The following is a 12317-nucleotide window of genomic DNA, read 5'->3' on the forward strand; positions in this document are numbered from 1 at the left end:
GTCCATCCTTCCATGGAGGACATGATGGTTGTTTAGAAGAATGGATCCGTGAGTAGAAACATGAATATATCTTTATTTACATCTATAAATACATTAATATATCTATACATGACTATGTAACATGTAGAAGAATGTCTGAGGTGAAAGAGCCCTGAGTAGAAATGATTATTAGATCAATAAATGACTTTATTTCATGTCAACAATCACAACATTCTCCACTAATGATTCTATAGAAGTCTAGCCAGGAACCAGCCCTGAATCTACAAGCTCACAATGCATGAAAATAGACTATAAAATGATCTACAAGCTCACAATGCATGAAAATAGACTATAACATGATCTACAAGCTCACAATGCATGAAAATAGACTATAAAATGATCTACAAGCTCACAATGCATGAAAATAGACTATAAAATGATCTACAAGCTCACAATGCATGAAAAGAGACTATAAAATGATCTACAAGCTCACAATGCATGAAAATAGACTATAAAATGATCTACAAGCTCACAATGCATGAAAATAGACCATAAAATGATCTACAAGCTCACAATGCATGAACATAGACCATAAAATGATCTACAAGCTCACAATGCATGAACATAGACCATAAAATGATCTACAAGCTCACAATGCATGAACATAGACCATAAAATGATCTACAAGCTCACAATGCATGAACATAGACCATAAAATGATCTACAAGCTCACAATGCATGAACATAGACTATGTCTACTACTATACTATATATATATGTGCCACTATATATGTCTATGAATTGAATATCAAAGACCTCGTTGGAAACAAGACCGCAAGGACTTTTATGAACGGACCTTTTAGACAAAGTATTTTAATGTAACTGCTGTTTTACATTTTTGCCTAATAAAATATTCAATCAATCAAAAAATAAAATAAAATACAATCTCACAACGCTCGAAAATAGACCATAAAATGATCTACAAGCTCACAACAATGCATGAAAATAGACTATAAAATGATCTACAAGCTCTAGGGATGTTAACAATTAATCTATAATCAATTAACTGCCGTTAAGAATTTACTCTATTACATTTATTTTCAATGAATTGAAAAAAAAATTCACTGTGGCTTAGTTACAGGTTTGGTGTGTGATATCAAATATGAGTTACCATAATCACAGTAACCCTTCATCATATTCCATCATATTCAGCATGGGTCACTGTGTCCAGCTGAGGCTTGTTAATGCTCGTTAATGTTATATACACATCAAGGCAATTATGTTTCTGCACTCATTTTCCCTTTGGTCCTAAAAAACGCAGCTAATCAATTGATAAGGTTATCAACTATCAATTAATGAATTAACTACAAGCTCACAACGCATTATAATAGACTATAAAATGATCAACAAGCTCACAACGTATGAAAATAGAATATAAAATGATCTACAAGCTCACAACGCATGAAAATAGACTAGAAAATGATCTACAAGCTCACAACGCATGAAAATAGACTAGAAATGATCTACAAGCTCACAACGCATGAAAATAGACTATAAAATGATCTACAAGCTCACAACGCATGAAAATAGAATATAAAATGATCTACAAGCTCACAACGCATGAAAATAGCCAACATCAACACGTTGTGAACTTGTAGATGTAGGTTATTTTAAGATGAAATTGAGAGTAATTAAAGAGTTCAAACCAACAACATTTTAAAGAGTGTTTGCATTAGAATGTTCAGATTGAAGCATCTTCAAAAAAATAACTACTAATGTCTCTCAGATATTTCATAAAAGTAATAAAGGCTTCAGTGTGTGATTTATTCAACTGGATAACTGGATACCATACATTATATACTGTTTATGTGGGAGGCTCAGGCTCCTAAATTCACCCAGTGTAACAAATCATACATGATTTACTGTTTTATATATATATATATATATATATATATGTATATGTATATGTATATGTATATGTATATGTGTGTGTGTGTGTGCGTGCATATGTATGTATATATGCATGCATACATACATACATACATATATTTGTACGCACGCACGCATGCATGCATATATGCTCTGGTCTGCCGAAGAAAACAACTGACAGATTACAACTTGTTCAAAATGCGGCAGCCAGAATTTTAACTAAAACTAGGATGAGAGAACATATCACTCCAGTTCTAGCTTCACTACACTGGCTCCCTAGCCTGGCTCCACCCCCTGAATCGTTTGCCTCGCATTCAGTGTCTGGTGACGCTGTCGAAGGCGGGTGTTTCTCGGTTGAAAATCTGTACGACGAATCGGGATCGGGATAATCCAGTATGAACCAATCGCCAAAGAGTCTTTGAAAAAAAAACTTTGGCCACGCCCCCATCTCAGAAATCGGCTGCGTTGAGAGGGCTTTCAGACTGAATAATGGAGTGAAACGAAATGAAAATTCAGGCTGAGTGTCAGGCTACTGGCTCCCGGTTGTTTTTAGGATTGATTTAAAAAATATTTTAATAGTTTATAAAGCTCTAAATGGTCTGGCACCTTCCTACCTCTCTGACTGCCTAGAGAGATATGTTCCAAACCGGGCCCTCAGGTCTTCAAGTGCTGACCTGCTCGAGGTGCCTACAATGACATATAAAAAATACGGTGAAGCAGCATTCTGCTTCTACGGACCGACAGTGTGGAATAAACTCCCATTACACTTAAGACAGGCAGCCTCTGTCGATAGCTTTAAAGCACAGCTCAAGACCTATTTCTTCACTCTTGCTTTTAGCTGATTCTTTGGTTGATTTTTAAATCCTCACTGTATTGCCTATTTTAATGTTGTTTGATGCTTTCGCTTTTCTTTTGTTTTTGCGTTATTGTTAAATTGGTTGTAACTGTAATTGTATTCTTGCTCTGTAAAGCACTTTGAGCTGCATTTCATGTCATGAAAGGTGCTATACAAATAAAGTGTATTATTATTATTCATATATGTATATTATACATACACATACTGTTTATGTGGGAGGCTCAGGCTCCTTAATTCACCCAGTGTAACAAACCATACATTATTTATTGTTATTATATACATAACATGTGAGATTTTATTTAGCTTTAAACTTGTAATCAGTGACACTGATTACACACTTTGTTATTAAACATGATTTAATTTATTCTCTTTTAGGGAGAAGAAAAGAAGGAGAATAGAAGAGGACCTGACTGGAAAGTTAGTGACAATATGTTACAATATATATCTATATATGTATTATCAATGTTACAATACTGTTCATACGGCTAATATCTATTTATATATTATCAATGTTACAATACTGTTCATACGGCTAATATCTATTTATATATTATTAATGTTACAATACTGTTCATACGGCTAATATCTATTTATATATTATTAATGTTACAATACTGTTCATACGGCTAATATCTATTTATATATTATTAATGTTACAATACTGTTCATACGGCTAATATCTATTTATATATTATTAATGTTACAATACTGTTCATACGGCTAATATCTATTTATATATTATTAATGTTACAATACTGTTCATACGGCTAATATCTATTTATATATTATTAATGTTACAATACTGTTCATACGGCTAATATCTATATTATATATTATTAATGTTACAATACTGTTCATACGGCTAATATATATTTATATATTATTAATGTTACAATACTGTTCATACGGCTTATATCTATTTATATATTATTAATGTTACAATACTGTTCATACGGCTAATATCTATTTATATATTATTAATGTTACAATACTGTTCATACGGCTAATATCTATATTATATATTATTAATGTTACAATACTTTTCATACTGTTAATATCTATTTTTTATATTATTAATGTTACAATACTGTTCATACGGCTAATATCTATTTATATATTATTAATGTTACAATACTGTTCATACGGCTAATATCTATTTATATATTATTAATGTTACAATACTGTTCATACTGCTAATATCTATTTATATATTATTAATGTTACAATACTGTTCATACGGCTAATATCTATTTATATATTATTAATGTTACAATACTGTTCATACGGCTAATATCTATTTATATATTATTAATATTACAATACTGTTCATACGACTAATATCTATATTATATATTATTAATGTTACAATACTGTTCATACTGCTAATATCTATTATATATTATTAATGTTACAATACTGTTCATACGGCTAATATCTATTTATATATTATTAATGTTACAATACTGTTCATACGGCTAATATCTATATTATATATTATTAATGTTACAATACTGTTCATACGGCTAATATCTATATTATATATTATTAATATTACAATACTGTTCATACGGCTAATATCTATATTATTAATGTTACAATACTGTTCATACGGCTAATATCTATATTATATATTATTAATGTTACAATACTGTTCATACGGCTAATATCTATATTATATATTATTAATGTTACAATACTGTTCATACGGCTAATATCTATTTATATATTATTAATGTTACAATACTGTTCATACGGCTAATATCTATATTATATATTATTAATGTTACAATACTGTTCATACGGCTAATATCTATATTATATATTATTAATATTACAATACTGTTCATACGGCTAATATCTATATTATATATTATTAATGTTACAATACTGTTCATACGGCTAATATCTATATTATATATTATTAATGTTACAATACTGTTCATATAGCTAATATCTATATTATATATTATTAATGTTACAATACTGTTCATACTGCTAATATCTATATTATATATTATTAATGTTACAATACTGTTCATACGGCTAATATCTATATTATATATTATTAATGTTACAATACTGTTCATACTGCTAATATCTATATTATATATTATTAATGTTACAATACTGTTCATACTGCTAATATCTATATTATATATTATTAATGTTACAATACTGTTCATACGGCTAATATCTATATTATATATTATTAATGTTACAATACTGTTCATACGGCTAATATCTATTTATATATTATTAATGTTACAATACTGTTCATACTGCTAATATCTATATTATATATTATTAATGTTACAATACTGTTCATACGGCTAATATCTATTTATATATTATTAATGTTACAATACTGTTCATACGGCTAATATCTATTTATATATTATTAATGGTACAATACTGTTCATGTACAGCATTAATATACAGTTATGATGTAAATATTATGTAAATGAACTTGAATATGGAGCATTGTTTACAGTTGTTACAATGTGTGTAGTATGGCAGTAGACAGTGTGTATTTTGTATAATGAGTGTTTATTATGTGTGTAGTATGGCAGTAGACAGTGTGTATTTTGTATCATGAGTGTGTGTTATGTGTGTAGTATGGCAGTAGACAGTGTGTATTTTGTATCATGAGTGTGTGTTATGTGTGTAGTATGGCAGTAGACAGTGTGTATTTTGTATCATGAGTGTGTGTTATGTGTGTAGTATGGCAGTAGACAGTGTGTATTTTGTATCATGAGTGTGTGTTATGTGTGTAGTATGGCAGTAGACAGTGTGTATTTTGTATCATGAGTGTGTGTTGTGTGTAGTATGGCAGACACTGACTGGGACGGCAGATGGAACCATGTGAAGAAGTTCTTGGAGAGACCCGGACCCTTTACCCATCCGGACTTTGAACCCAGTACAGAGGTGACCTTTAACCTTTAATCCCTGACCTTTAACCCTGGACCGATTACCCATCCTGACTTTGTATTTTGATGTATTTCTATGAATGTATAAATCACTCTCTACAGTTCTTATAGTAGTATTAATAATGTATTTTTATATATTTAGTCTCTACAGTTCTTATAGTAGTATTAATAATGTATTTTTATATATTTAGTCTCTACAGTTCTTATAGTAGTATTAATAATGTATCTTTATACATTTAGTCTCTACAGTTCTTATAGTAGTATTAATAATGTATTTTTATATATTTAGTCTCTACAGTTCTTATAGTAGTATTAATAATGTATTTTTATGTTTAGTCTCTACAGTTCTTATAGTAGTATTAATAATGTATTTTTACAGGGTTCCCGCGGGTCATTAAAAAGTCTTAAATTGTCTTAAAAAAAAGATCGGGAATTTAAGGTCTTAATTTGTCTTAAATTTGACCGTAGGTATTAAATTTGAAGGTTATGTTTTTAAGGCTCATGGGAAAATGAAAGCCATAAACATTTGTGCGTATTCTAGTGTTGAATTTTCCATAAAGATATATTATCAGTACGCTCCTCCATCTCTCCCATTGTGTTGAGAGCGGGTGAGAGACGCACACACAGCAGTCAGTGTGTGTTCCATAGGCTGATAGCCCCGCCCTCCCCTGTCTCTCTTCTCCTTCTCTCAGTCACTCACTCAGCTGGAGTTGACGAGCTTGTCTTGTTGCCCGGCCGTCAGCGTCAGCGCTGCTCGTTAATTAATTTGCTCCAGGTGTCTGTGTAAGCTCAGAAGCTCATTTAAGTGGACATTGGGCAAAATCATAGCCCCCGAGACCGTTTTGGTTGATAAAGATAGCAGTAGTTGTAGTTGAGCACTGTTTGGCAGTACTTGTTGCTACAGAGCATGCTAATGAATGCTAAGTGCTAACAACAAATGTATGCTATATAACGGATGTCACTGGTTACAATGTGGAATAGAAACGACGGACGCTTCCCCCTCAGCTGTCATCAGGCAACAGTTTCAAGTGATAGGAAAATGTTTGACTGATCAGAAGTAAATCAACTTGGATGCTGTTGTGCCACACACACACACACACACACACACACACACACACACACACACACACACACACACACACACACACACACACACACACACACACACACAGTTTGAGCCTTCACTTGCTGTGCTGCTGCGCAAGATCTCCACCAGGCCAGGTGGCCCTACCCAGGTCCATGAAATTGATAGGCAGTCTACAGTAGCCAATTAGAATGAAATCTGCTAAAACTGACTCATACACTAATACAGAACCATATATTGGCTAAATATTGTCTCTGACTCTCTGTTGGTTGGGAAAACTGTTCCTTTTATTTTAAAACAATTTCAAATGGTGAAAAAAGCCAATCTACAAGCTATAATTATTACAAATTAAGAAATACCATATTTTAAATAGTGAAAAATACAGAAAATAGGGGAAATACATAAAATCTCTAATCTGTGATTCTAATGTGATTAATGTGACCCCTACAGTCAGTGAAGTCCAGGGCTGAATGTGACAAATATTGAGACAAATAGGCTATAACCCAATACATAATTTTATTAAATAAATTGGTTATATTTTACAGATAGTTACACTATTCTTGTACTATATTAAAATTAAATCATCCTTAACCTTCAGGTTAATTCATTATTTCCGTGGACTTAAAAATCATCGTTTTTTTTATGGCCTTCTTTTTGATTGGCCTTTTACAGGCCCTACCAGCCTGTAGGGGGAGGTAGAGAGTAACATATTATGATACCAGCCTGTAGGGGGAGGTAGAGAGTCACATTATAATACCAGCCTGTAGGGGGAGGTAGAGAGTCACATTATAATACCAGCCTGTAGGGGGAGGTAAAGAGTCACATTATAATACCAGCCTGTAGGGGGAGGTAGAGAGTAACCTATTATAATACCAGCCTGTAGGGGGAGGTAGAGAGTAACATATTATATTACCAGCCTGTAGGGGGAGGTAGAGAGTAATATATTATAATACCAGCCTGTAGGGAGAGGTAGAGAGTAACATATCATAATACCAGCCTGTAGGGGGAGGTAGAGAGTAACATATTATGATACCAGCCTGTAGGGGGAGGTAGAGAGTCACATTATAATACCAGCCTGTAGGGGGAGGTAGAGAGTCACATTATAATACCAGCCTGTAGGGGGAGGTAAAGAGTCACATTATAATACCAGCCTGTAGGGGGAGGTAGAGAGTAACCTATTATAATACCAGCCTGTAGGGGGAGGTAGAGAGTAACATATTATATTACCAGCCTGTAGGGGGAGGTAGAGAGTAATATATTATAATACCAGCCTGTAGGGAGAGGTAGAGAGTAACATATCATAATACCAGCCTGTAGGGGGAGGTAGAGAGTAACATATTATAATAGCAGCCTGTAGGGGGAGGTAGAGAGTAACATATTATAATACCAGCCTGTAGGGGGAGGTAGAGAGTAACCTATTATAATACCAGCCTGTAGGGGGAGGTAGAGAGTAACATATTATATTACCAGCCTGTAGGGGGAGGTAGAGAGTAATATATTATAATACCAGCCTGTAGGGAGAGGAAGAGAGTAACATATCATAATACCAGCCTGTAGGGGGAGGTAGAGAGTAATATATTATAATACCAGCCTGTAGGGGGTGGTAGAGAGTAACATATTATAATAGCAGCCTGTAGGGGGAGGTAGAGAGTAACATTTTATAATAGCAGCCTGTAGGGGGAGGTAGAGAGTAACATATTATAATACCAGCCTGTAGGGGGAGGTAGAGAGTAACATATTATAATACCAGCCTGTAGGGGGAGGTATTATATCGGTGCCGCGCTATGAGCTTGTAGATCTGCTATTTTTGAATACCCAAAAATCTTAAAATGACACAGATGCGTTCCCGGTCTTAATGGATTAATAGAAGTTTTACCACCCGCTGGCCTGCACTCCCATTGGCCAATTTCAATATAGGAAGACATTGTTGCGACATTTATTTGGGTCTTAAATTACATTTGTTGAGGTCTTAAAAAGGTCTTAAAAAGTCTTAAATTTGACTTTCAAAATGGTGCAAGAACCCTGTTTTATATATTTAGTCTCTACAGTTCTTATAGTAGTATTAATAATGTATTTTTATGTTTAGTCTCTACAGTTCTTATAGTAGTATTAATAATGTATTTTTATACATTTAGTCTCTACAGTTCTTATAGTAGTATTAATAATGTATTTTTATGTTTAGTCTCTACAGTTCTTATAGTAGTATTAATAATGTATTTTTATGTTTAGTCTCTACAGTTCTTATAGTAGTATTAATATTGTATTTATATATTTAGTCTCTACAGTTCTTATAGTAGTATTAATAATGTATTTTTATATATTTAGTCTCTACAGTTCTTATAGTAGTATTAATAATGTATTTTTATGTTTAGTCTCTACAGTTCTTATAGTAGTATTAATAATGTATTTTTATATATTTAGTCTCTACAGTTCTTATAGTAGTATTAATAATGTATTTTTATGTTTAGTCTCTACAGTTCTTATAGTAGTATTAATAATGTATTTTTATACATTTAGTCTCTACAGTTCTTATAGTAGTATTAATAATGTATTTTTATGTTTAGTCTCTACAGTTCTTATAGTAGTATTAATAATGTATTTTTATGTTTAGTCTCTACAGTTCTTATAGTAGTATTAATATTGTATTTATATATTTAGTCTCTACAGTTCTTATAGTAGTATTAATAATGTATTTTTATATATTTAGTCTCTACAGTTCTTATAGTAGTATTAATAATGTATTTTTATGTTTAGTCTCTACAGTTCTTATAGTAGTATTAATAATGTATTTTTATATATTTAGTCTCTACAGTTCTTATAGTAGTATTAATAATGTATTTTTATGTTTAGTCTCTACAGTTCTTATAGTAGTATTAATAATGTATTTTTATACATTTAGTCTCTACAGTTCTTATAGTAGTATTAATAATGTATTTTTATACATTTAGTCTCTACAGTTCTTATAGTAGTATTAATAATGTATTTTTATGTTTAGTCTCTACAGTTCTTATAGTAGTATTAATAATGTATTTTTATGTTTAGTCTCTACAGTTCTTATAGTAGTATTAATAATGTATTTTTATATATTTAGTCTCTACAGTTCTTATAGTAGTATTAATAATGTATTTTTATGTTTAGTCTCTACAGTTCTTATAGTAGTATTAATAATGTATTTTTATACATTTAGTCTCTACAGTTCTTATAGTAGTATTAATAATGTATTTTTATGTTTAGTCTCTACAGTTCTTATAGTAGTATTAATAATGTATTTTTATGTTTAGTCTCTACAGTTCTTATAGTAGTATTAATAATGTATTTTTATATATTTAGTCTCTACAGTTCTTATAGTAGTATTAATAATGTATTTTTATGTTTAGTCTCTACAGTTCTTATTGGAGACGTGTAAGATCCTGGTGATTGGAGCTGGAGGTCTGGGATGTGAACTGTTGAAGAACCTGGTAGGAACACATTTAATCATGTATTTATGTTAACATAAGAGATACAATCACTCACTCATCCCATGGCCTAGGGGGCCGTAGGGGTGTCATCCCATGGCCCAGGGGGCCGTAGGGGTGTCATGGTGGATGCTTGGGCAGTCGGGGATCTCCAGCGCTCTGGATCTTCTGCTGTGCGTAGCAGGGTCCACTCCTTGATGTTGTCCATCCAGGACTTCCTCTGCCTGCCTCTTCTCCGCTTCCCCTCCACTGTCCCTGTAGGAAGGTCTTTGACAGGGAGGTATGTCATGTGACATGACCATACCAGGCCAGTTTGAGACGTTTTACTGTTGAGAGTAGAAGCTCCTGTTCTCCAGGGTGGTGACTAGCTGTCTAACGGTGTTCTTTATGTAGCATTCTTCTGTAGCTCTTGCTTTCAAAGGCCTGTACCCTGCGCTCAGTGTCCACTGTGAGTGTCCAGCTCTCACAACCATAGAGTAAGGTGGAGAGGACAAGTCTGACCTTCACTGGGAAGCTGATGGTGTTACTTTTCTAAATACTGTCCAGTCTCGTCATGGCTGATGTTGCCATAGAGTCTAGACCATATTCACACGGCGGCCATGTTGCTATTAACTTTGCCACCCCGGTTGCCACGGCAACGGGGAGGCACTTTCAAAGTTAAATTACAAAATGGCCGCCGTGTGAATATGGTCTATGCCAATTCTAGCTTTTATCTCTTTTGTGGAGCTGCCATCTTCACTCACAAAGGACCCGAGGTTCTTAAAGTCCTTTGCTTCCTCCAGCGTCTGCCCGTTCATTATGATCTTGAAGAGATACGATACAAGGACACAAATATTACATGGTGCTGGAAAAATTTACAGTCATCAAATCATGGACAAATACACACACACCCTTCAGAGGTATAAGTAACACCACACACACACACACACACACACACACACACACACACACACACACACACACACACACACACACACACACACACACACACACACACACACACACACACAATCCACTGGAATAAATAAAAGATGTCTGCCTGCCTGCCTGCCTGTTCTATAATGCTGCCATTAGCTTTGTAATAGTTTGTTGTTTCTTTGTTTCAGGCTCTGTCTGGGTTCCGTCTCATTCATGTGGTCGACATGGATACTATAGATCTATCTAACCTCAACAGACAGTTCCTCTTCAGGTGATAATAATAATGATGATAATAATAATAATAATGATAATAATGATGATGATGATAATAATGAGGGTAATGATAATAATGATGATGGTGGTGAACATGCTGCTTCTTTATGAAACGATACAACAGTGTCATAGGTCACAGGTCATAGGTTATAGGTCATGATGTGATGATGTATCCTCAGACCAGGTGATGTAGGACGCTCTAAAGCAGAGGTTATAGGTCATAGGTTAAAGGTCATAATGTGTTCAGACCCTCAGATGTAGGACGCTCTAAAGCAGATGTAGCAGAGGTTATAGGTCATAGGTTAAAGGTCATGTTGTGTTTCAGACCCTCAGATGTAGGACGCTCTAAAGCAGACGTAGCAGAGGTTATAGGTCATAGTTTAAAGGTCATAATGTGTTCAGACCCTCAGATGTAGGACGCTCTAAAGCAGATGTAGCAGAGGTTATAGGTCATAGGTTAAAGGTCATAATGTGTTTCAGACCCTCAGATGTAGGACGCTCTAAAGCAGATGTAGCAGAGGTTATAGGTCATAGGTTAAAGGTCATGTTGTGTTTCAGACCCTCAGATGTAGGACGCTCTAAAGCAGACGTAGCAGAGGTTATAGGTCATAGGTTAAAGGTCATGTTGTGTTTCAGACCCTCAGATGTAGGACGCTCTAAAGCAGACGTAGCAGAGGTTATAGGTCATAGGTTAAAGGTCATGTTGTGTTTCAGACCCTCAGATGTAGGACGCTCTAAAGCAGACGTAGCAGAGGTTATAGGTCATAGGTTAAAGGTCATGTTGTGTTTCAGACCCTCAGATGTAGGACGCTCTAAAGCAGACGTAGCAGAGGTTATAGGTCATAGTTTAAAGGTCATAATGTGTTCAGACCCTCAGATGTAGGACGCTCTAAAGC

The 12317-nt window shown here is 33.8% G+C and overlaps 1 protein-coding gene across 3 annotated transcripts in view; it reads left to right on the forward strand.

The window, feature by feature from the left end:
- LOC308096679 (NEDD8-activating enzyme E1 catalytic subunit) overlaps positions 1-12317 on the forward strand; it is a 74992-nt gene continuing 62675 nt past the window's right edge. For 2 of the 3 annotated variants that reach the window (XM_080444091.1, XM_080444090.1), the window contains exons 1-5: positions 1-48; positions 3140-3181; positions 5590-5689; positions 10153-10233; positions 11337-11419. In XM_080444091.1, the coding sequence (XP_080300217.1) occupies positions 41-48; positions 3140-3181; positions 5590-5689; positions 10153-10233; positions 11337-11419 (314 nt within the window). In that variant the 5' untranslated portion in view covers positions 1-40. Of the gene's footprint in view, positions 49-114; positions 156-3139; positions 3182-5589; positions 5690-10152; positions 10234-11336; positions 11420-12317 lie in introns of those variants that run through there. The other variant, XM_080444092.1, reaches the window with a different exon arrangement.

The sequence above is a fragment of the Gymnoscopelus braueri genome (genome assembly GCF_963280865.1).
Source record: "Gymnoscopelus braueri genome assembly, chromosome: 12".
Lineage (NCBI taxonomy): Eukaryota > Metazoa > Chordata > Actinopteri > Myctophiformes > Myctophidae > Gymnoscopelus > Gymnoscopelus braueri.